General features: G+C 40.3%; 1 protein-coding gene across 1 annotated transcript in view; it reads right to left on the bottom strand.

The window, feature by feature from the left end:
• Positions 1 to 17,260: 17,260 nt before the first annotated feature.
• Positions 17,261 to 23,602, bottom strand: part of LOC123773768 (uncharacterized) — a gene marked incomplete in the record, with an annotated part of 148,893 nt that continues 142,551 nt past the window's right edge. The window contains 2 exon segments of the mRNA XM_069312348.1: positions 17,261 to 22,495; positions 22,660 to 22,797. Of these exon segments, the coding sequence (XP_069168449.1) occupies positions 22,214 to 22,495; positions 22,660 to 22,797 (420 nt within the window).

The raw sequence follows: 23,602 nt of genomic DNA on the forward strand, positions 1-23,602 counted from the left end.
GACGACGACATTTCGATCCGTCCTGGACCATTATAAAGTCGATTGTGATGAGATGAGGGAAGCAAGAGCATTAAGTAGGCAAGAGAGAGAGGTGAGGAGATGGCAAGTATGTACGTATGTACATGAATAAAACATGTACATACTTATACATAACGTGTATAAATAGTGTAATAAACACAATAACAGTATTTTGGGAGGAGGAATGTTGGCGAGTAATGTGTTGGAGGAGGGAGGGAGGACTGGCAGGGTGTGGCAGCTCACTCATGTTTTTTGGGCTCACCATACCAACATAGTGGATCGTTATGGTGAATACATACGTAGATGGGTATATACAATGTGTGTATATAGTATAATAACAGCAAAAACACTTGATTGTAGAATATGTCGCATATATGAGGCCCATAATTTTGAGCATAGCGATGTTCTATACTTTGAATTATATAAATTCCACAAATTACACACTTTTAAATAATATTACAGCCAAAAAAAAGAAGAAATGAATGAGAAACTTCAAAATAATTGCGCAACATTTTATTCGCAGCAACTGCCGTCGCACGGGGTGGCGGGGCCGACAGACCCCTATCGCTCCAACGCTCAGCGCCCATAATTTGCTCAACTTCCCAGCTCCATCGCAGCTAAAGTAAGTCACATACAATATTTTTTGTTTAATTTCCCCGTGATCAGACTCTGCATTTTAACAATATAAGAAGAGAAAAAAAAATTTTGGAAAGAATTTATTTCTTGTGCACCAGGATGTTATTTGGAGACAGAGCAGTTCAGTGGTTAACTACTAAATTTTTTTTTCTCCCACACACGCACCCCCCTAGGAAGCAGCCTGTAACAGCTAACTCCCTGATACCTATTTACTGTTAGGTAACAGGGGTCATCCCCTTTTGTACAAAGAATCTGCTAAAGCTTTTAGGGCTAATCTTTGACACTCGTTTGTCTTTGTCGCCCCATATTTTTTACGTCCGAGTTGAATGCTCTAAGGCCCTTAACTAACTTTAGGTCATGTCCCATACTTCTTGGGGAGCTAATCGACACTGCTCCTCTCTTTACATTCCTCTCTCGTTCTGTCTAAACTCGATTATGGCCCCGTTTACTCGTCTGCTTCTCCTTCTACCCTTCACCATCCGGACACACTGCATCATACTGGGTTACGGCTCAGCTCTGGTACCTTTCCTTCGACACCTACCCTAAGCCTGTATGTTGAAACTGGCGTCCTGTTTCTACAGGATCGCCATGATCGCTACTGTCTTCTCCACCTTGCACGGTCCTTACAGCACCCTCACTCTTGCTTATGTCATGCCTTGACCTTTACCCATCCTGTGGTTCCTGTTCCCCTTCACCACCTATCTCTTTCTATACGGTTGTCTCTTACAAAATGCTCTTTCAGTTTGTGTTACCAATATTTCCCCTCGTGTCATTCCGTCTTTGCCCCTATGGAGGGGTCCCCGTTCCTAAATTCTGTAAGCCTTGACCCACATGACTAAAACTTTTACCCCTCCTACAGTTCTAAATCACCTTTTCCTTGAACACTTTTCTTCACACTTGCACTCTATTTCCGTCTTCACCAATGTGTCTTAAGTCTGCAGACGGTGTAGGCTACTCTGTTGTTTGTCCTGACTGCGCCTTTGTGTCTCCTGCCTCCGGAGACTAGCATCTTCATGGCAGAACTTTATGCTATTCTCTATGCTCTTCATCAACTCTTTTCTCGCTGTCAATCCTCCTCTGTGTTTGTAGTTGACACTTGCAGTGCCCTCATGGCTCTAGAATCCTTTAATCCAGTCCATCCTTTGGTAGTTGAAATTCAACATTGGCTGTTTCTTATCTCCAGTAGATTTAAGACAGTGGAATTTCGCTGGATTCCCACCCATATTGGCTCGTTCTTAAATGAGCGTGCGGACACTGCCGCTAAGGAAGCTATCCGCACCTGTCCCATCTCCCGTAAAGGTATTCCTTATTATGACTTTTACCCAGTTATTCATTTCCCCATTCTTGCCCGTTGTCAGGGTTGTTGGTCTTCTGTTACTGGTAACAAATTGCGTGCTCTTAAGAGTAGTGTGTTCCCGTGGCCTTCCTCCTACCACCGTAACCGGTGGTGGGAAACGGCTCTGGCGAGGTTGTATATTGGTCATACACGTTTAACTCACGGGCACTTAATGGAGCGCTGCCCTGCTTCTTATTGTCCAAACCGTTGTCTCTACATGTCCTGACTTCCAGGACTTACGTGTCTTGCTTCCCGACCATCCCTCACTGTCAATTGTCCCTCGATAAAATTCTTGGTAAATTCAATACCTTTGATATTGTTCGCCGTATGCGTTTTTGTTCTTGTATTGGCGACGTTAGTGATATTTAGCGCACTATGATTATCCCACACATTTGATGGTTTGATAATTACTGTACTGTACAGTACTTTGGTTTGGAATGTATCAAATAAAGTTGTTTCATGTATTCAAATGTGTGAGAAAATCCACTGGGGCTGTGAGATGAAGCGAACCTGTAACAAAGGCATTGCCAGTTGCATACTCTACCACCACTGATGGTAAAAGTCTTACAACTGGATATCTTGTGTGACGGGTTATGGTATCACAGCTATACTGAACCAAGATGGTATGGCTCTCCCTCACATAAATGAAAGAAATGCTGCTATTGGCCTTGCAGTGTGTAAGTTGCAGGTGGAAACAAATGAAAATTATCAAATAAATAATTAAACAATTTACTGAAATAGTAATGAACAAAAATAACACATGACAATACTTGACTATCATGTAATGCAAAGGTGAACAAGTTAGTATGACCTTAAATGCAAAAAATAAACTATAAGCAATGAATAAAAGTATGAAGATATACTGGTGTTCTGAAGACAGCTACCATACCACCATGGCATCAGTCACACGACGTTGGCTGGAAGTGGACGACGGGTTAGAGACACCAAGGTGATCCTAGAGCACTAAGGGAGAGATTGCCTCTCCAGGGAGGCAGCGCTCTTTATATAGTCCGGCGGTGATGACTCATCCAGTGTCAACACGAGGTGGACATCCGGTCAACTAGCAAACTGCTCGTTGTGGCTGGTGGTGCCTTTGTGTTGAGCTGTACCACTGTCAGTTGAAGGCGGCTAACTGCTTGTTTGTGGGGACAAACTGGCAGTTAGCAGTGGCGCCCGGCTTGCCTCTGAGTCGTACCAGGCCGTGCCAGGCCCTGGGGGGTATGGAGAGGTGGCAGGACTGATGACTCTTCTGGGCTGGTGTAGATGTATAATACTTCCAGTGCAGAGGCATTGAAGGTGAAGGGAAAAGGCAGTTCCACTGCTATGCAGGGGATTCACGTGACACTTGTGAAGCCACAGAAAGTCTGGAGGCCCTACTGAAGCCAGTGCAAGTATTAAATAAAACCCCTGAAGTACGCCGGTGAAGGGTAAAGTGAAGGGTGAAGCAAGACCGTATGCCCCAACTTCAGGCACACACAGAAAATCACGTTTTGGTCCCGCCTCTCAACTGTGTATTTGAAGTTGGGGCGTATGGTGTTGAACTGCTTCAGCCTTCACCAGAGTGCTTGTAGGTCTTACGTAAGACGTTGACTCAAGGAGGGGCCTCAAAACTTGCTGTGATTTATGGGGAAATCCGGTTGTAAGACTTTTACAAAGTCAGTAATATAGTGTGGTAGAGTATGCAGCTGCCAGTGCCTTGGGCAAGGGTTTACGTCGCCTCACAGCTCCAGTGGATTTTCTGCTTGGTGTATATCAGGTTGTGATTTTGTGTGTGTACCGTATTGTTACGATCGGCGTCTGATAAGTCCTTTCTGGCCTCAAGAGTCATTTTTACCCACCTAGAAAGATTGCAGATGGCCAAAGCAGTTATTTAAGTTAAGAAGGGACAAGTCTTAAACAGAATTTTGCATAATATTTGACTGTAAAGGGGTAAATTGAGGTAGATTGAAAAACAAAATGGTGAAGCGGGCAGGCGGTACTCACAATTAGGCGAGTACACTCGGGAACTTTTAAAGTGCAACCAAACATGCTTTAGGCTCTCACAACAAGAGGTGAGTGGTGGTGGCTCAGGTGCTCAGCCAATCAGAGCACCTAAGGAGGGAGGGCAGGAGTGAGAGGGGGGTGGTATGTGGAAGTTTGGTGACAGTTGTGTGTAGTTTGTTCATCTTCATTGTAAGTTTCATGGCTTGGTGTGCATTTCCCTAGTAAATTGAATTAGGGAAAAATTCAGGTGTTTGATTTTTTAAATCAACTTTTTAAATGTTGAGTTGTTAAAGCCTCAAAGTGCATGGAGTTGGTTTGGGAGTATGGCATCCTCATGCTGTTGCGTGCTCGCGTGAGGTAGCAAAGGTGATGTAAAGTTGTGGGGTGTACATGCTTGGGACGTCCTCTCTCGGGATGGCTGGTGTTAGACCTGCGTGTTAGTCGGTTGTTGAAAAGCCGTTGTCATCCTTTGCTCTTGTGGTATTGATTTTACATTGTTCATCTTGTAATTAATACTGTAGTGCGATATCTAGGGCTACCATTTGTAGGTTTAAAATGTCTAATACAAACAGTTGTCCAATGAGTTTTAATAGGAAATATCATCCACCAAGCACCATTGTACAATTATATTAATTGATAGTATATGGATTGTGCAGAACTGCTTAGAATGATCTTTAACACTTGGCTATATTGGTCATGTCAAATACCTGCACGGTGAATGCTCAAAGACCCTTTCTTTATTCAGTGTTGTCACATACCTCATGGGGGTATGGATAGGCAAACACTCATTCGGTTAAACTTGCCTTGTAGTACTTTCAGAGCTCAGTAATTTGGAATCTGGTTAGCACTTTCCAAATAAATTGACCTTTAAAGTGAATTCCTATTTAGGTTTAAAACATTATACCGAATGAGAAAGTTGTATTATATAGCCGAACACCAGAAATGTTGTTATTCAATTTGGTTGCCTAAAGTACATTCAAGGACTACACATTACATGGCATTCCAGGATTCCTCTATACCTTGCCTTATACTGTAAACATTGCCACAACCTTATTGATTTAAATGGCCACAGGGAGGCATACAACACTGCAGATTATGATGTCATTAGTTATCCACTGTGCTGACAAGTGGGCTGACTGATGTTCGTTGACACCTGTATCGTGCTTCAATTTAATCGCCAGGAGATCACCCTCTCACTAGACTCGTCTATAGGAAGTACAGTATAGTATCTCAAATTACCTTGGATCATAAATACTGTAGCATAAGACTTGGGGGTAGGAGAGGGTTGCAGTGTTTGTCATGGCTCTCGGTTGTTCCTGGTATTAGGCAATTTAGTTCTGGAATCATTTTTGTTGGCCAATGTTAAACTTTTTCGAAAGTAGATGTTTTTCTGAAAGGGAAGTGGGGGGGGGGACCTCTATGCTTGGATACAGTTATCTAAGTGAATACTTAGATTTATACAGTAGAATAACCACCTTCTTTTCCTTAGTCAAAAAGGTTGCTTGTTTATTTCTAGGGACTTGTATTTTCTTTTATTTTTAACTGCAGCAATTTTCAGTGAATGATAGATTCTTACTGAAAGGACCTTTACTTCATTGTTGTTGCTTTATGGTCATCTCATTGTGTACAGGGATTCCGCGAAGCTTTTGGGGTTAGTCTTTGACACTCGTTTGTCTTGGTCAGCCCATATCTCTTGCCTCCGAGTTGAATGCTCTAAGGCCCTGAACCTCCTTAAAGTTTTGTCCCATACTTCTTGGGGAGCGGATAGGCGCACGCTCCTCTATTTGCACTCCTCTCTCGTCCTGTGTAAACTCAATTATGGTTGCCCTGCATACTCTTCTGCTTCTCCTTCTACTCTTCGCCATCTTGATGCTTTGCACCATACTGGGTTGCGTCTCGGCTCTGGTGGCTTTCGTTCGACTCCCACCCTTAGTTTGTATGTTGACACTGGCTTTCTCTCTCTTCAGGACTGCCGTGATCGCTACTGTCTTCGCTATCTTGCGCGGTCCTTCCAACATCCTTCCTCTCGCCTCTGTCGTGCATTGACTTTTCCTCCTCCTGTGGTTCCTGTTCCTCTTCATTGTCTCCCACTTTCTGTCCAGTTATCTCGCTTACAGGATTCTCTTTCTGTTCATATTTCTAATGTTTCTCCTCGTATTGTTCCTTCATTACCTCCGTGGAGAGTCCCCCTTCCCAAGTTTTCTACGTCCTTGACTTGTATTACTAAAGCCTTTACCCCTCCTACAATTCTGAAAAGCCTCTTCCTTGAGCACTTTTCTTCGCACTCCCACTCTATTTCCATCTTCCCTGATGGGTCTAAGTCTGCGGATGGTGTGGGCTACTCTGTTGTTTTTCCTGACCGTACTTACATGTGTCGCCTCCCTTCGAAGGCTAGCGTCTTTACGGCAGAACTTTATGCTATTCTCTATGCTCTTCGTCTCTTGCTTTCTCGTTCCTCCTTTGTGGTTGTAGTTGATTCTCGTAGTGCCCTCATGGCTCTAGGGTCCTTTAATCCTGTCCATCCGGTAGTCATTGAGATTCAACATTGGCTGTTTCTTATTTCTAGTAAATTTAAATCAGTAGAGTTTTGCTGGGTTCCCAGCCATATTGGTGTTTCAATGAGCGTGCGGATGCTGCCGCTAAGGAAGCTATCCGTTCTTGTCCCATCTCCCGTAAAGGTATTCCTTATTCCGACTTTTATCCTGTTATTCATTCTTCCCCGTTGGCCCTCTGTGGTTGGTAACAAGCTGCGTACTCTCAAACTTAGTGTGTCCCCGTGGCCTTCCTCCTACCACCGTAGGGACACTGCTTTGGCACGGCTGTGGGTTGGTCATACCCGCTTAACCCACGGTCACTTAATGGAGCGCCGCCCTGCTCCTTATTGTCCAAATTGCGTTGTCCCTCTTACAGTTGTGCATATCCTTGTTGAATGTCCTGACTTCCAGGACGAGCGTGTGTCTTGCTTTCCGACCGTCCCTCGCAGTCACTTGTCCCTCGATAAAATTCTAGGTGAATCGGATACTTTTGATATCGTTCGCCTTGTGCGTTTTTGTTCTCGTATTGGCATTCTTGGTGATATTTAGCGCCCTCTGATTATTTTGCACTTTTATGGTGCTACACGGCCTTCCCGGTTTGGTGCCTTCTTTTGGTAATTACCTTACCTTCAATGTTGTTTCATTTTAATGTGGTAGTTGTGATGTGGATTGTTCTGGCTCACATGCAAGGTCTTGGATTTTTTTCTGTTTTATATTAAGAAATTGCCAGTCTTGTTACTATTTGTAGAGTTAGAGATCTGCATTAAGGCCTCAATATTATATTCTTTATAACATGTTATCAGCAATTTTTGTGGTTGGTAATATTTAGATTAATGTCAGTGATGCATATGACAAGGGTTAAGACCCCTTGTGGTATGACAGCATTTTTCCCAGTCATTTCTTTAACAAATGAAAGGGTCCTCATAACCATTCTTTTGTCCTTTCTACCATGTACCTGTTTGTTGCTTCTTGGTCTTTCATTTGGTACTTTGGCTATTAAAACAATGGCCTTTGGTAATGTTGCAATTACCATTTCTAAAAAAAATGAGCAGGTTCATTAGGCAGGGTTTGTTTTTAGCAAACAAAGTTTTACAAAAAAAATTCCATTCCTTCAGGACCTTGCATGTGTTAGGTCAAATTAATTGACGGTAATCTGTTTTGCCCTTTCAAACAATGGTTTTAATATAGGTAAAATATTTCAGAATATCTGAAGTTTGGCAGACAAATCATTTAAGAGCTTTGATTAAATTTAAGTTACCAAAGACTTTGTGAAAACCATGTTGTATAGATGCTTCAGTGTCACTTTTCTAATGTTTTGTAAATTTAACAATGATCTTTAGTTAATTTAATCATAATTTGTACAAAGCTTAGGTGTTGCATAGCTTTAAATTTACTTTCAAATATGAAAACTAAAATATTGACTAAAGTTTCTTCCACTTTAATATTTCAGACTGATTTGCAATATGTTAGTTTATGTAAATTGAATAGGTAGTGCATTTTGCATGTACCTATGTAACAAGTTACAAATATTTGAAAATAAATACTTGGTAAAATTTACAAAGTAAAAATATTTCAGATGTTTAAACATTGCATCAATAGTAGTAAACAATTTCCAGCATAATTTCAGGATAAGGTATATAAAGTAGTTTCATTATAATTGTTTTATTAAATAAGTTTTACATAGTATTTATAATACATCTAATATTTATTACTGTTTCAGGTTGTGGGACAGATGCTCCTAGATGAACAGAAGATCCAAAAAGCCAAGACAACTCCTGAGACAATCACCTGTAAAAGATAAATAAACATTAAACAGGGACACTACTTTTATTATCACCAATGCCTAATAATAAGCCCCAAAAATCCTAACATCCTATCTTTTAAGATAGGCTCAGCAAGGCCTATCCCTTCCTCTGATTTCAGTGCAGACCTTGTTCCCTGAATGGGTGCATTACATCCACCACTTTAGTGCCCTCAACACATTGTACATATGCTTTACTCAAAGCACTGTACAATGCATGCCAGGCACTAAAGTTTTAGATGCATCCACCCATTCAGCAAACAAGTCCTGTGAGAATTAACAATGTAACCATTGTTAAGGGTCCCTAAACCTATGCAAATCTAGTCCATCTATTAGATGGGTAGTAGAGCAAAGCTCTGAAAAAGCCAAGCCAGGAAAATCTGCAGGACTGCCTGGTCCCCTTTTATGAAATGGGGTAGGATCAGTACAAACTGCATCAATCCCTGTGGGTTGTAACAGTAGGACATGGTTACACACCTATAAATGGACTAGATAAGAGAATTAAGATTAGGTCATTGATATAGCTAAAACATCAATTTCAAACTCACCCACTTTCATAGATTTCCTTTTGCAGAGTAAAGGAGCCTCACCAAGCCAGTCCATGCATCATAATCACTTTCACCTGAAAAATATTTCAACAAATTAATTTCAGATTTAAAGCCAATCTTTCTTTACTTATCAAATTAGCATTCAGTACTTTACAAATTCAGATGGAACAAATTTCTTTAAGGAATTTACCTTTCCTACATATTCTAGTAGCAGTAGTAAAGATCTAATTTAGCAATATAAATATATATGGCATCAATTTGCCAAGCTTCAGTAAATGTCATTTGAGAAACTATCCACAACTGCACTTCAATGGCAATTTACATTTATCCTTAGCCAATGCTATATTGTTTAAGTTATTTCTATTTTTTTTACTTTTATGCAAATATATTCAGATTAACCTTTACTACAACTCACCTGATTCTCTTTAACCAACTGACAGGGACTTCTGGACTTTCCAAACCACATTCTGGAAAACTATATAAATTTAAAACCAAGCTAAAGTAAACATTGAATAGTTTTTTTTACTTTCAAGGGAGAAATACCATCACTTAGAACAAAACTTTTCCTGCCATTAACTTTATTTGACTCATGATTACCCTTAACAGTGTTATACATTTATAGATTAAAGCTTATTTAACAAAACGTTTAATGTTAACTAAACAAGATTTATATTTCATTAAAATTATTAATAAAACACCCTCAACTATGCTGTTTAAGATCTAATGCCCCACATTAGAATTTTCACAATTTCAACATACCATTCTATTCAATACATTCCTGAAAGGACTAAACTTGCAGATATGGTACACACTAGCCTAAGCCTAGACTTCCATACCCTAATATTTAATAGGTTTTTAGCAATTAACTTCTACCCTCTAATTCCAATGTACACAACACTACTTACTGTAGATCTGCAAGTATTTTCCTGCAGCTCTTTGTTGCCAGGACCTTCCACAACCTGTCATGTGAACAGTAAATATTACTAAAAAGTTATTTGCATAGCGATGTTATTTTGTTCATACCTGTACCACCAGTTTAACAGTTGCCGTTTTAAATGGCACACTAAGATTCTGTAACAATAAAACTATAAGCCACACTTTCTCCCCCCCACCCCCTTCCTCCCAACTGTTCAGTGCCAAAAGGGAGGGGGGGGGGGGTGTCCATTTACTGTACCACTTACATTTTAGTGTGGGCTTCATCCACTATTCTGATGTTAGCTGGAACATTTGTGCCAGCTGCTGGTTTGAAAGGGAGGCATACCATGTGCCAATTCACGAAGCTTTCCACGTTCCTCACTACCATGTTGGGAGGCAGTTGAAGACTAACCAATCAACATCCCAGGCTGGAGAGCAGTGCCAGCTCGGGGAGAATTTACCACCTGCAAAAAATTTAACACTCTTAATCTACAACATCTATCATCTTTACCTAGCCCCCAAACCTTACATTTGTCAGCATTAAACTGCATCTGGTAGTCTTAACCATTTCAAAACTATATAGGGCATCGGTATTTTTTTATTTGCCAATTCTGCAACTATTGCAGTCTAAACCATAATCTTGCGAATAACAGGTCCAAGGAGAGCTTTTAGGCACTACTTACAACACTTCTCCCAACTTAACCCCATTTATACTAATTTCCTTTGGTATAGCCATGACCTAATCAACTTCAGTCAGCATTCCCAATGATCCGAGCCCCTATCAATTTTGCGCCACTATCAAAATCTGCTGAAGTCAAGGTACACAAAATCACAAACCTTATCACAATTTCCTCAACTATGCAACCTAATCCATGAACATTTAGTAATAAAACTATGCGATTCATGTATCTAGTCATGTTTCTCAAAAAGAGTAGAGAAATGGCATTTGCAATGTTAGATTCTAGTAACTTTCCTCACAATAGACTAAGCTAATTGGTCACTAACTTAAGCGTTAAAGTTAACTCAAACTTTTCATTTAAAACTTGCTATATTAGGAACTTTCCACGACCGCCCTTTACCCGACATAATTAAATAGGGTAAAAACGGTATATTAAATGCAGTAAAACTACGGTAAATTCAATATGATAAACTTGCATTCTTTAAGCATGGGTTGCATAGTAAGTTAACTAAACTAAATGTTAAGCACCCTGGCAAACCACTTCGTTCTATTCAATTTCTTTATTTAATCACTTTGTCCGGCTACAATTTTTAGATTAGATTAAAGGAACACCCTCCCTGGTAACGGCTGAACTAGTTAACCAAATACAAATATTTAGGTAAAATACTTTCATAAAACCCGTCTACTTCCCCCACCAGTAGACTTGGTCAGCTAAAGGCATAATGTAATGTTCCACTTAAGTAAATAAAGACTTAAAAAAACACTACCCCATCTGTGTAGTTACCGGTTACCTGACATTCTACGCTTAAAATAATCCATCTATTCCCCATAATTGTTCGATATAACTTACCTCTCACCCGCTGGTCGAGTACACAGCAGTATATATCCTCCTCCATCACTCACCGCGTGGATACTATTTCACTCTGGCCGCAAATTGCCTCAAATCACCTACGTTGTCCATAAACATATATAGAAGAGCAACTGACCGTAATACCCGTATAGCGATCATCACATAACGTGGGAACATTAGTAGTACTGCTGTCAAAACATAGATGGCGCCAGGACAAACGGTAATTCCTATGGACTCGCCTAGTTATGCGTAGGGAATTGAGCTTCAGCTGTTTGGTCCCGCCCCTCAGCTGTATTCACCTAGTTGTACTCACCTAATTTGTGCTTGCAGGGGTTGAGCTTTGGTTCTTTGGTCCCGACTCTCAACCGTCAATCAACTGGTGTACAGGTTCCTGAGCCTACTGGGCTCTATCACATCTACATTTGAAATTGTGTATGGAGTCAGCCTCCACCACATCACTGCTTAAGGAGAGAAGTGCGACGACTGGATCACTGTGGACAGAAGGTTGATATGCCAACAAACACTTTCCAGACAACAATATATCTTGGATAAGTCGCTCCACAACATTGACACCTGGACCGTTGACTTCCTATGAGGCCACATATATACTTATTTCATAATGGAAGTATATTATTTTATAGTAAATATATGTTTTCTCGTGTTCTGCATTAAGCACCAACATTATAGTGAATAAATATACCATATTTCTTCATTATTTAAGTAATGCTAGGAGGCTTTGACTAGCTTTGGGTCATTAGGTGAACAGAATCTCCAAAAGATGGGACGAGAGTCGCGCTATCTCTCGCCCGAGCGAGAGTCGAAACTTATTTTAGAATTGATATATCTTTGTCCTCCAACAAGATATATTTCCTTTGGTGCACTCACAATAACGAGCATATCTCTGTCTTTCTGAAGGCATATAATATTTTAGGCTTTATAAGCGTATCTTTGTTAATTACACACTATATTGGCAAGTGCGTAGGCTTCTGCATTCCATGACCGACAAGCTACTGAATGCCACTATAAAAACGTATGTATCTTCACTTGAGCTTTATATATGTCTATGTTAAAGTATTTAAAATGAAGCTTATATTTCTATCTTTCTTGAGACATATAAAACATATGTGTTTATTAATGAATTTACGTGAAATAAGCATTGTTCTGAGAGAGTTGCTCTGTCGATCAGTCTCTGCGGGGTCGGAGCTCGGCGATTATTAAAACACATGTATCTTCATTAGAACTTTATATATATCTATGGTAAAGTATTTAAAATGAAGCTTATATTTCTATCTTTCTCAACACATATAAAAACATTTGCGTTTATTAACGAATTTACGTGAAATAAGCATTGTTCTGAGAGAGAATTACTCCGTTGCTCGATCTGTGCGGGATCGGAGCTCGCCGATTAGAAAAATACACGTATCTTCGCTTTAAATACAAATATGCCCATGGTAAGGCATTTAAAATGAAGATTATGTTTCTATCTTTCTTGAGACGTATAAAAATCTTACGTTTATTAACGATTCTGCGTGAAATAAGCATTGTTCTGAGATGAATATTGCGGATTTCCGGCTCTACGACCGATGAAAAATGCAACTTTTATACAACTACAAATATCTTTAGTTTTACTTTAAATTTTGTCCTGAAAGAGTTTTCATATATAGATCCAGTTTCTGCCGTTCTTCTGACATAAAAAGACCTTTGGTTTAATAAGTTATTAAGATGTTTTCAACAATATTACTAGGGCGTTCACCGATTCTAACATGGGCGACCCTTTTGGAAACGCAACACATGGGTTGACCTGATTGATATATGGGTCAGATTCCATTAAGGTTCGGAACATCTGCATGGAATCACTTTTGGGGTCTTTGTTTGGAGGACTGGTTGGGTGAGCCAGCTCATGCACCAACCCGTCCTCACATACAAAGATCTAAGCTCGTTTATCCAGCCGCCAAACCAGCCCTCCTCCAAACAAAGACCCAAAAGTGATTCCATGCATCTGCCAAACCCCCTGTTTATGAATGAAAATCGGTTTACACACGACTCAACTGATTTTGTTCCAACACTTCCGAAACAAGTGCTTCACTGACTAATTTTGTTCGAACCACAATGCTATAAACAGCCCGCTATAAATACCTCTCCTGCTTTCGGGTGCTCATAAACAGTTTCTGTTCCTCATGTCTCGATCTTGGCCTGCTTTGACCGCAGCAGTTCATGGCCTCCATAGCCGCATGGCTTGTTAGGCTTTCCCGGGGATAGGGAGCTTCGCCTGTGCGGTCAGAATAGGTCTTGGGTGGAGTTTTTCACTCTTGGGGCTTGGCCCTTCTTCCTCCTCATCGGGGTTTTTTTTTTTGAGATATATACAAGAGTTGTTACATTCTTGTACAGCCACTAGTACGCGTAGCGTTTCGGGCAAGTCCTTAATCCTATGGTCCCTGGAATACCATCCCCTGCCGCGAAGAATCGTTTTTTCATCCAAGTACACATTTTACTGTTGCGTTAAACAGAGGCTACAGTTAAGGAATTGCGCCCAGTAAATCCTCCCCGGCCAGGATACGAACCCATGACATAGCGCTCGCGGAACGCCAGGCAAGTGTCTTTACCACTACACCACGGAGACTGTAAAACGCTGCACATTATGCTCATGTCCCTCTCAATCTCCTTTTATTAGCTTGCTCAGTAATTTGGTCTAGGTGGGCAGAAAGCAGTAACTTGTCAGACTGTTGGCATTTGATAAAGTTTGATAAAGTTGAGAAATTTGTAGTGTAGAGTACTAATTTCGTTGTCGCCCTCTATCGAGGTGTGGTAGCCTGGTCCTTCCTCTTTTTTTTTTTCCCCAGTCCGTCAGTGGGTCAATCCGTAAGTAAACGAGTTGGTTTAGGCGTGATAAGCAGGAATGAGATAGAGAACGAACGAGTATAGCAGTCTGATTTGAGTCTTCTTTCTGAAGGCTTTATTCCTGGATGTTTTTTCTCACTCGTTGGGGACCATTGGCACTTTTTGACCTTCCTAATTTTCCGGAGGATTTCCCTGGGTTTCTGGTACCTTTTTTACCTCTTCCCCTTTCTCTTTGCCTTCAGGGGTACTCTCGGCTCCATATGGGCTTTGCTCATTGGTTGGTCTCAGTGTGGGTGTACCATTTCCTTTGGAGGGGTCTTGGTTCTGTTCAGTCCCCCTGTGAGGTTTTGGCAGCCCTATGAGGCATTCCATCCTTTTCCAAGTTTGTGCACCTTCTTCACCAACCTATGGTTGACTGTTTTTGCCTGTGGAGTGGGCTATGGGGACCCACTCCTTGCATGTGGAGTGGGTCCCCATGGCCTGGATTCGGCTCTGAGCACTGTTCTGGTTCTCGGGTTCTGTCAGGTTCACCACTGCCAGGGTTGTCGTATTTGGGCCTGTCCGCCTTTAATTTTTGTTTTGCTGGCTTCCTCTTTGGTGTTCATTTTACTTGAATTACCCGAGGACCACTAACACATTAGTGGCCTCAACAAGGACATGAAACCGAGGACTTGTCAAAGGTTTTCCTCTCCCCACTTGATTTTTTATTTTTTTCCAGCAGGATTTTAAATTTTAAGTTTTAGCATTTATGACTGGCAGGTAGATGGTTCCAGGGGTTTATAACCCTGTGGGTGAAAAAAGCATCTCCTATTTTCAGTCCTGCACTGTGGTTTGCTGAGCATGAAGTCTTGTCTGAGAAGTCAAAGTCTTTGACTTACATCTAACCTTATGCAGAAATTAAGTCTGCATAAAGAAATTGACCAAAATTTGTCACGCCCTCCTCCCCCTTCCCTCAGGTTCTCAGATGCCTCCGTTTTGGATTGAGGTTTCCTGCCCTGTGCTCTCCTCACTTCCCAGGGTTGGTTGGATTCACATCTGGAATATGCCAGCAATATTGATTGCTTCTGTATGGTGGGGCCCCCTCCCCCCCCCCCTCCTTTTTTTTTTTTTGAGGACTGGTTTTGGATACTTCGTGCAGTTTCCATGCAGGGCGAGTCCTATCTTCTCGGGGACAGTTCCTCTAGCTTTCCATCCCTTTCAGACTAAACCATCCGAGACATCTTTCCGTTTTATTTGCGAGGTGTTCAGTTTCACCAAGGATTCTTGGTGCAACTGGTGTAATTTTAGTTTGAAATTAACACTTCATGTGGGTGTAAAATCGATTCTACCTTTTTCACCAGTTCGGCCTCGTGACATCATGCTGGTTCGTCCTTCTCTACATAGCATTTCTGTGTTAGGGAGGATTCTGATCCCTCTTGCCACCTTTTCCTGCAAGGGTGGCTCTTTTGCATAATTCTCTCTGTTCATGTTTGTAACATCTTCCCTCATGAAGTTCCTGTCTTGCCCCCATTGACGATCCCCCCCATGTAAAATTTTTAAAGACCGACTCACATGGTGAAGGCTTGTACCCTTCCTACTATTTTTAAGTCTTTTCCTTGAACAGTTTTCCTCACACTCCATTGATCTGTTTACAGGTGGACCCAAGTCTGCCAACCATGTTGACTATTGTTGTTTTCCGATCAACGTTAAGTGTTACCTGCCCCTGGAGACTAGCATCTTCACAGCAGAATTTTATGCTATTCATCAACAGCTTTTTCAGTGTCAACATTCCTTTCTCATTGCGGTCAACTTGCCGTGCTCTCATGTCTCTGGAATTCTAACCCTTTTCATCCTGTAGTGGTTAAAATCCAATACTGGATGTTTATCACTAGCAGACAAGACAGTTGACTCCTTGCAGGATGTCCTGATTTTCAGGATGATTGTTATATTTATGTGCCTACAGGTCAGTTGTCCCTTAATAAATCCTTGGTGAATCCAATACTTTTGATGTTGCTCACTTTGTCCCTTTGTTCTCATATTGGCATCCCAAGTGATGTTTAGCGCATCACTTGGTGATGCGCTTGATGGTGATGTGCAGATGGTGCTACATAATATTCCTGGTATGGCACCTTCTTTCGACCATTATTTATCAAGATGCACAGAAATATATAAATCGATGCAAGTGCATCACATTCATATTTATCATTCATTACAATTCAATTTTTCAGTTAACTTATACAGAATCAAAATCACTTAATCATTCAGTCTTTGGCCCACTACCCCTTAACCTTACTGTATATTCCTATCCCTATTAAAAAAAATATGCTTTAAAATCCCCTCATCCTACTTTTGATTTCCCTGATTATGAGTTTGTCATCAAAAATCAATCTCCCCGCCCGCCATGATAATAGCACAAGGTTATGATGGTGGGGAAACAAAATAAAGTATACAGTAATTGAAAAAAAAAGACTGACTTGCTTAAAAAAAATCACAAATGACTATAAAACTAAGTCACAAATTTACAGGACCAGTTGTTCATCTTGTTTATTTTCATTAATTTCCCAAAATTAGTCTATCATGATTTTGAGCTAATTTGGTGCACTTTATTGTAAAACCTTTACAACATTTTGTGACATTCACGTTAAGTGGGTTAAAATTTAGTAAACAATTTTAATTATGCAGTACAATAGTTCCCTTTGGTAAATTGCTATATAATAATAATATATATATATGAATGAGATGTCAGGCAATTTGATTTTGCAGAATCATGCATGTTTACACACATGCATACACGCACTTGGGTTTGTCTGACCGTGCAGTTCATGCACATTTCTAAATACACAGATGTACAGTATATACATTGCCCGTGTTTCATTAACATGAAACATGCACGTGTAGTTTATGCAATTGCATGAATATGTACATGCAATATGAATATGTTCTGTTCATATTAAGTGGAGATTAATTTCCCATTTTTGACAATTGCAACCTTGATCGGCTGAGCCCAAGGATGAATTTACATTTCATTATAGAGATCAATGTCTCAAACAATCTGAAAACATTTGGAAAAGAAATCAACATTACTAAAAATTACTATGCTAAAGCAATGTGTAACATAATATAGGTTCATTATAAAGATGAAAACTGTTTTAGATTTATTCATTCTGACACTTCACTGACCCATTATATAATTAAATATTCACTTTCATTAGGTTAATAAATGTTAACATTTTGGTATATAAAAGTTTAGACAAACATCAACAGCTGCCTAATTATATAAGTATGCATACAATGATGAACAAAGATATCTATGCATTAAACAATTGAATGTTTGTATGGGAAGCAAATACAAGGCACGTTTCTAATATTCATTCATTACAAAAACAATTCTTCCAGCCCAAAATAAATGGCGGCAACCAGTTTACAATATGACTCGATAAAACCCAACAAAACCTCTCCACAAAGTTAGGGTCAGTTTAATGCTATTATAAGTGTGAGGTACAAACTTTGTCATTTACTTGCACAAAAATGTCATTGAATTTATTAGCAGTTCCTGGAATATTTTGTCTATTTAGAACATGTTAACAATTCAAACTTGCCTCACTGACGGCAACGTCTAACAGTACTGTATAGATACTAGTGATGCTTCTCACTATACAATCTAAGGCCCCAAATAAATAGCAGATAAACATGGTACACAATATGAGCATGGTAAGGAAAATATTTGCTCTCAAATATTAGTACAAAAGTAAAAACTGGGTGTAGAGTGTAGTTGAACACTCCTTTTGAAGCTGGTCCCTAGAATGCTGTCCGAGTCACTGGGATTCACATAGGGTTCATATCTGTATGATAGGTTTTTGTGATTTTTTTTCTTTCCTCAAAAGTATCTTGGCAAATTGTCTTGTTAGGAAAGAGTAATAATGGCAAGTCTAATTTAAGCCACCACCGCCAACAATTTGGCTCACTACCAAACAAAGGAGGAGTCGTTACCACACCCCCACAAGTGCTAATTAGAACCTAAAGGCATAATAATTAATATGTACTAAATATGTATATATACATATTACATAACAGTATAATGTCTAAATACTGTTAGAAAATCAATCTTCCCCTGGTGGCAATCAGCATAAGAGTCTCGGAAGGGGATAGATAGGTGGACAAGACGGACGGGGATAGGTGGACAAGACGGAAGGGGATAGGTGGACGAGACGGAAGGGGATAGGTGGACGAGACGGAAGGGGATAGGTGGACGAGACGGAAGGGGATAGGTGGACGAGACGGAAGGGGATAGGTGGACGAGACGGAAGGGGATAGGTGGACAAGACGGAAGGGGATAGGTGGACAAGACGGAAGGGGATAGGTGGACAAGACGGAAGGGGATAGGTGGACAAGACGGAAGGGGATAGGTGGACAAGACGGAAGGCAAATGCCGGGTTTTTGAACCCAACCTAACTTGAGGGATTGGATTAGAAAGAAGTGGGTAACAACAAAATTTGAGCCCAAGCCAAACTGAAAGACATAAATGGAGCATACCTGTAAGATGCAGGTGAAAGAGTAAAAATGGAAAGAGCACCCACACAGTGAGTGATGACAGCAATGAAAGCGCTGAAGTACCAGCCAAGCGACCTAACACTAATGAAGGAAAAACATGAAATTGAAGTTCAGTCAGCTGCCTCAAATAAAATTGTATACAAGCCCCCAAAAAACTACATATGATGATTGGCAGAGTGCCTTGAAGCTGTAAAGCCCGAGTTGGGGCAACTTTTCAGCAAGGCCGAACAATCCACATGAGAACCAGAAGAATAACAGCATTCAAAGGTCCTTAACTTAGACCAGACAGGCAACATCATCTTGAGTGGAGAAAACTAAGAAAAACCCCTTTACTGACCACAGGTGAGACTAAATATATCCAATACAATAGAACTGTATTGGGAAATGAAGCTACATACCATACACAGAAAACCTTTTGTTCCACATTGGGGCAGAGATATCCACCTGGGGAAGACAAAATGTGCTGCATATGCAAAGAAAGGAGGGCTCATCTGAGCTCAACTGAACAAAATGAGACGTTGTCTACAAGCACACTGGAGTCCTGACAAATGTGACCACATAGACAGTTTGAACTTGGCAAGCCAGAAGCGAAGCTATGGCTCAAGATCACCACCACAATGGTGAACAGAATGAAACCAAAGGTGGATGTATTCAAGAGGCACCTAGATAAGTTCTTGCAACAAGTACCGAATCAACCAGGCTGTAGTGGACATGTGGGCCTGCGAGCCGCTCCAAGCCTGTTGGATCAAGTTATCACAAATCAGGGAGTATAAAAACTCCCGAAACCAGAAAATGCGCCACCAGAAAACTAACGGCATATTGAGAGACTAGCCTTGAAGAATTAAGATGCATCTATGTGCTTTCCAAACCACCGCTGTCTCCCATGCATGAACACTGACCAACATACCTTACCAACAAGGTAATGGGCTCTACGCACAAAGTAAGGTAGTCAGCTCCCCCCCCCCCCCCCCCCCCCGCCAACCCTGTTGTGTGGATGCTGCCACCTTGGTTGGCTTTAGTTTAATTTTGCATTCTTTTTGTTTCTAATCAGTACTTGTAGAGGGTGTTACTTATATTTCTGTACTACATTTGTACAATAGTGAGTTGGTGCCTTTGTGAAGGCTCGAGTTTGACTCGCCACTGTCAACCATTCCTTCATTTTACTGACAACTGTATGTAAAGATACTCAGTAATGAGAGTCCAAGTGGGACTAACAATTCTGGCCCAGTGAGCATCTGAGGGTCCTCGACTAAGAAAGCACAAATGAAGTTTAGTTTCCACAATGGTGATCTATTTTCAAAAACATTCAATACATAAAACTGGAAAATAGAAAACTGTATAAAACACAAAATGCCAAAAATCGGGAAATATATGTAGGACTGAAATGCACTTTTGGATAAGGTCTTTACACAATTGGAACTAGGCCTTAAATGCTTAGTATCATTATGCTGGTAATGTTCCTGACCTAGACCACACACTGTTGTTTCCTGAGACAATGTCCTGCTCTCATGCAAACATGAATGAACAACAGCTAAGCCAGGACACATTCCTCAGTGCAGTGGGAATCTTTGAAAACCACCATACCAGACTATAAGTCAGCCCAGCCCAGAATGACTTGCAGTAAGCTCTACTAATTGCTAAATGGCCACCCAGTTGCTACCCCAAACCACCACGAGGTATCAACACCCACAATTTCAGCATAATCAAAGGGGGCAACCCACCTTGCTTTTATTCAGGCTCCTGCAAGCCAAACAGCCTGGCTGGATGGGATTGCATTGTGCAGTTCAGCTGCGGTACAACAATTACCTCATTTTTGGATACTTAATATCATGACTTGATTAATTTTAAACTTGGCAGTGTCAATAGTGTCATTTTGAAATGATGCTCTTTTTTTGGGAGATTTTATTTTTTGTTTCCTTTTGGATTACAATACTGAAACTTTGGCTGGAGGTTCATCTTACAGGTTAAATTTTATCAATTTAATAAGAATTGGTTGGTTTTGAATGTTGGGGGGGGGGGGGGGCAGAATCACATTCATTCTTAACATAGGCTAATTGGATACTACTGTAGATGTCCATTTCTACCAACTTTGTATTAATTGGGCTGTGAGTCAATAACTGTGAGGTGGACTGTTCCTTGCTATTCTGTTGAGCGTATAGGTATTAACATCTGGTGGTGGTGGTTAGGGGTTGTGGCCAGATGGCCAGCTTGCAAACAGTATAGCAATACATGGCAGTCTCTTTATGGTTGAGTACTACTTAGAGGGGTTTCTTGAGTGTAGATCAGCTTACTGGAGGCCATTCTGGAATGGCTCGAGAAATCTTCAGTGTCTTCCTCCACTTATGGTCTGGTACAGTCATTTGCACAGGGGAATGAACATGCCCTTGCTTGACTGCTGTTTGGTCATGACTGTGAGAGAGAACATTACCTCAGTGAGCAACTGAGGGACTTGAAACTATTCATCACCATTCAAAGCTTTATTTTTGTGGTTTGTGTGCACACCTTTTATGATATACTGTATATAGAGATGAGAGAGCATGGCTTCAACAAGAAATTATCTTGGTTACATGAACAAGAAAAGTGATAAGTAACTAGTAGGAGAACTTTCAGTAAATGTTTGTTGAAGAGTAGTTAATATAAGCACCGAGTGTGAATCTAGACATAGAAGCTGAGAAAATATAAAAGTATTAAAGTCGCTAAAGAATCTGAATACTGCGGGTAAAGACCATTAGACATATCTATTTAATGCGCTGCAATTTCAAAGATCTAGTTCTAAAATTTTAATTAAATGCTAAAACAATAAGAAATGTAAAATACAAATATGAAGCGAATATACAAAAAAATATTTGCACGTCACTGTCTGGACACAAGCTAATTAAAGTCATGTTTACAACTATACTTTGTGTTACCAGAGTTGCTGTACCCAAAATTAACAAGTTTGTAAAGTCATGCAACATTTTCTCTAGTTTCACTTAACTCGTAAGGACAATGGAAAATGGGATATTTTTTGAGCTTGAGTTCCAAGGAATACAACTGCCTGTAATGAATTTATATCACTGACACTGCAGATTATGTTCACAATACAGTATATTGCAGACAAAACCTGTAAACAGGATGCAGAGGCTCCAACACAGCATCACTGGGCAAATCTAGCACTGAAATCAGCAGTAACACAATAATGTCTGAACATGTTCAAAGATAAAATCTGGAGTTTTTTCATATGACAATAACACACTCCTATTGTGAACTGAACAGATATTAGTTCACTAGTGGATTTAAAGGTAGGTTTAAAGATCCTGACAATTTTTTGTAACCATCACCCACCTTAATATTAAACAAGTTCATAATGGTCTAAATCTGCTATTTTATTCTACCCGACTTATTCAGTTAGTGTAAAGCCATTAAAGCTGACACCTGTAGCACTTTAACATAATGACCAGGTTTAAAAGAATACTACCAACAATTTTCATCACAAAAATTCACTTGCATTCTTATCACAAATTAAACATTCAGGGATTTAAAAACCCTATTACAGCAACAATCTTCTACTTGCATTCTGGGATAAAAATTTCCACAGGAGCCTCACTATTTAGTCCTTCCCTTCTTGCTTCAGTTTCTGCTTTCTTGGCTCTCAGGGCTTCCTTCATGGCCTTCCGTCTCTCCTCCAGCATTTTTTTCCTGGCTTCGTCCCTCGTCTTCCCTTCCTCTGTTTTCTCAGCACTAGCTCTTGTAGACTTGGCCGGTCTGGATGGCCTTGGTGCAGGTTTCCGACGCGCATGACCAGTCGTCACATTTTTATCAACTCCATCGGTTATATCTTGAGTTATCTTCAGTAAAAAAAAATTAGACAAAAAGGTAAATTTTTATTAACAGGTCAGCATTACAGTACTTTTCATAACTCATTATTAAATATGTAAACATTTTCTTATATAATTACAAAAAAAGACATTTTACAAACATAAATGGATAAAATAAATTTGATTAATTGTACCTCTTTCCATCCATTAGCACGAAGCACCATGATTTCTTGTAAAGAATTTTTAATGTCTTCAACTTGGATGGACACCATATCCCAAAAGCCAGCAAGATCTTCGCAAGTTGTAGGAAATTCCTCGCCTATAGTTCCAGCCTGTAACAAAGAACCTATGTGAGACAAAGAAGAGAGTACAGGTGTATTACCTTACCCCTTTACCATGACACACTGTAAGTTATACAACCTGGGATTCCACTGAATCCACAGAAAGTCTGGAGGTTTCTACTGAAGCCAGTCCAAGTTTTACATATAACCCCCAAGTACTCTGGTGTAGGTAAAGGCAATTTTACACACCAGCTTCAGGTACACAAAGATGTCACATCAAAGTGATATATTTCCATGAGGAAATTTATTGGAACAATAAGGTGACTTAAACTACCAATCAGGGTACTTCCAGCTATGCATCTTTACCCCTGTATGAGTTTTAGTTTGTTTTGCTCATCCATTACCAAGTATCGTTTGTGCTGTTTTCCTCACCATTTCTCTTTCAAGCAGTGATTTGTTTCATTTGGCAAACCTTACCATTTCATAGGGCCTTACCTTGTTGATACTTTGTGCAAAGGGCTTAGCAGCACCAGTGCTTAAGATGCTGCTGATGCCTGCACAGAAATGCATTGAAACTTGTCATATTGCAATTTAAGTGTTGTAAATTTGACATACCTTTAATTATTTGGTAGAAAGACTAAGACCTGTTTAGAATTCTGTAGTGCAACATTTATTCAGTAATGAAGAAATTTAAAAGCTCAAAAACTTTTAATATTTTGGTGGCTATAGTCAAGACCTTACCTTGCAGTTGCCTTGCGATGATTTTGGGTCTCAACGTCCCTGCGGCCCAATCCCCGACCAGGTCTCCCACCACAACCTCAGTACAAGTAGTGTACAGTAATAACTTTCACCTCAA

The sequence above is a fragment of the Procambarus clarkii genome, chromosome 72 (assembly GCF_040958095.1).
Source record: "Procambarus clarkii isolate CNS0578487 chromosome 72, FALCON_Pclarkii_2.0, whole genome shotgun sequence".
NCBI classification, from domain to species: domain Eukaryota; kingdom Metazoa; phylum Arthropoda; class Malacostraca; order Decapoda; family Cambaridae; genus Procambarus; species Procambarus clarkii.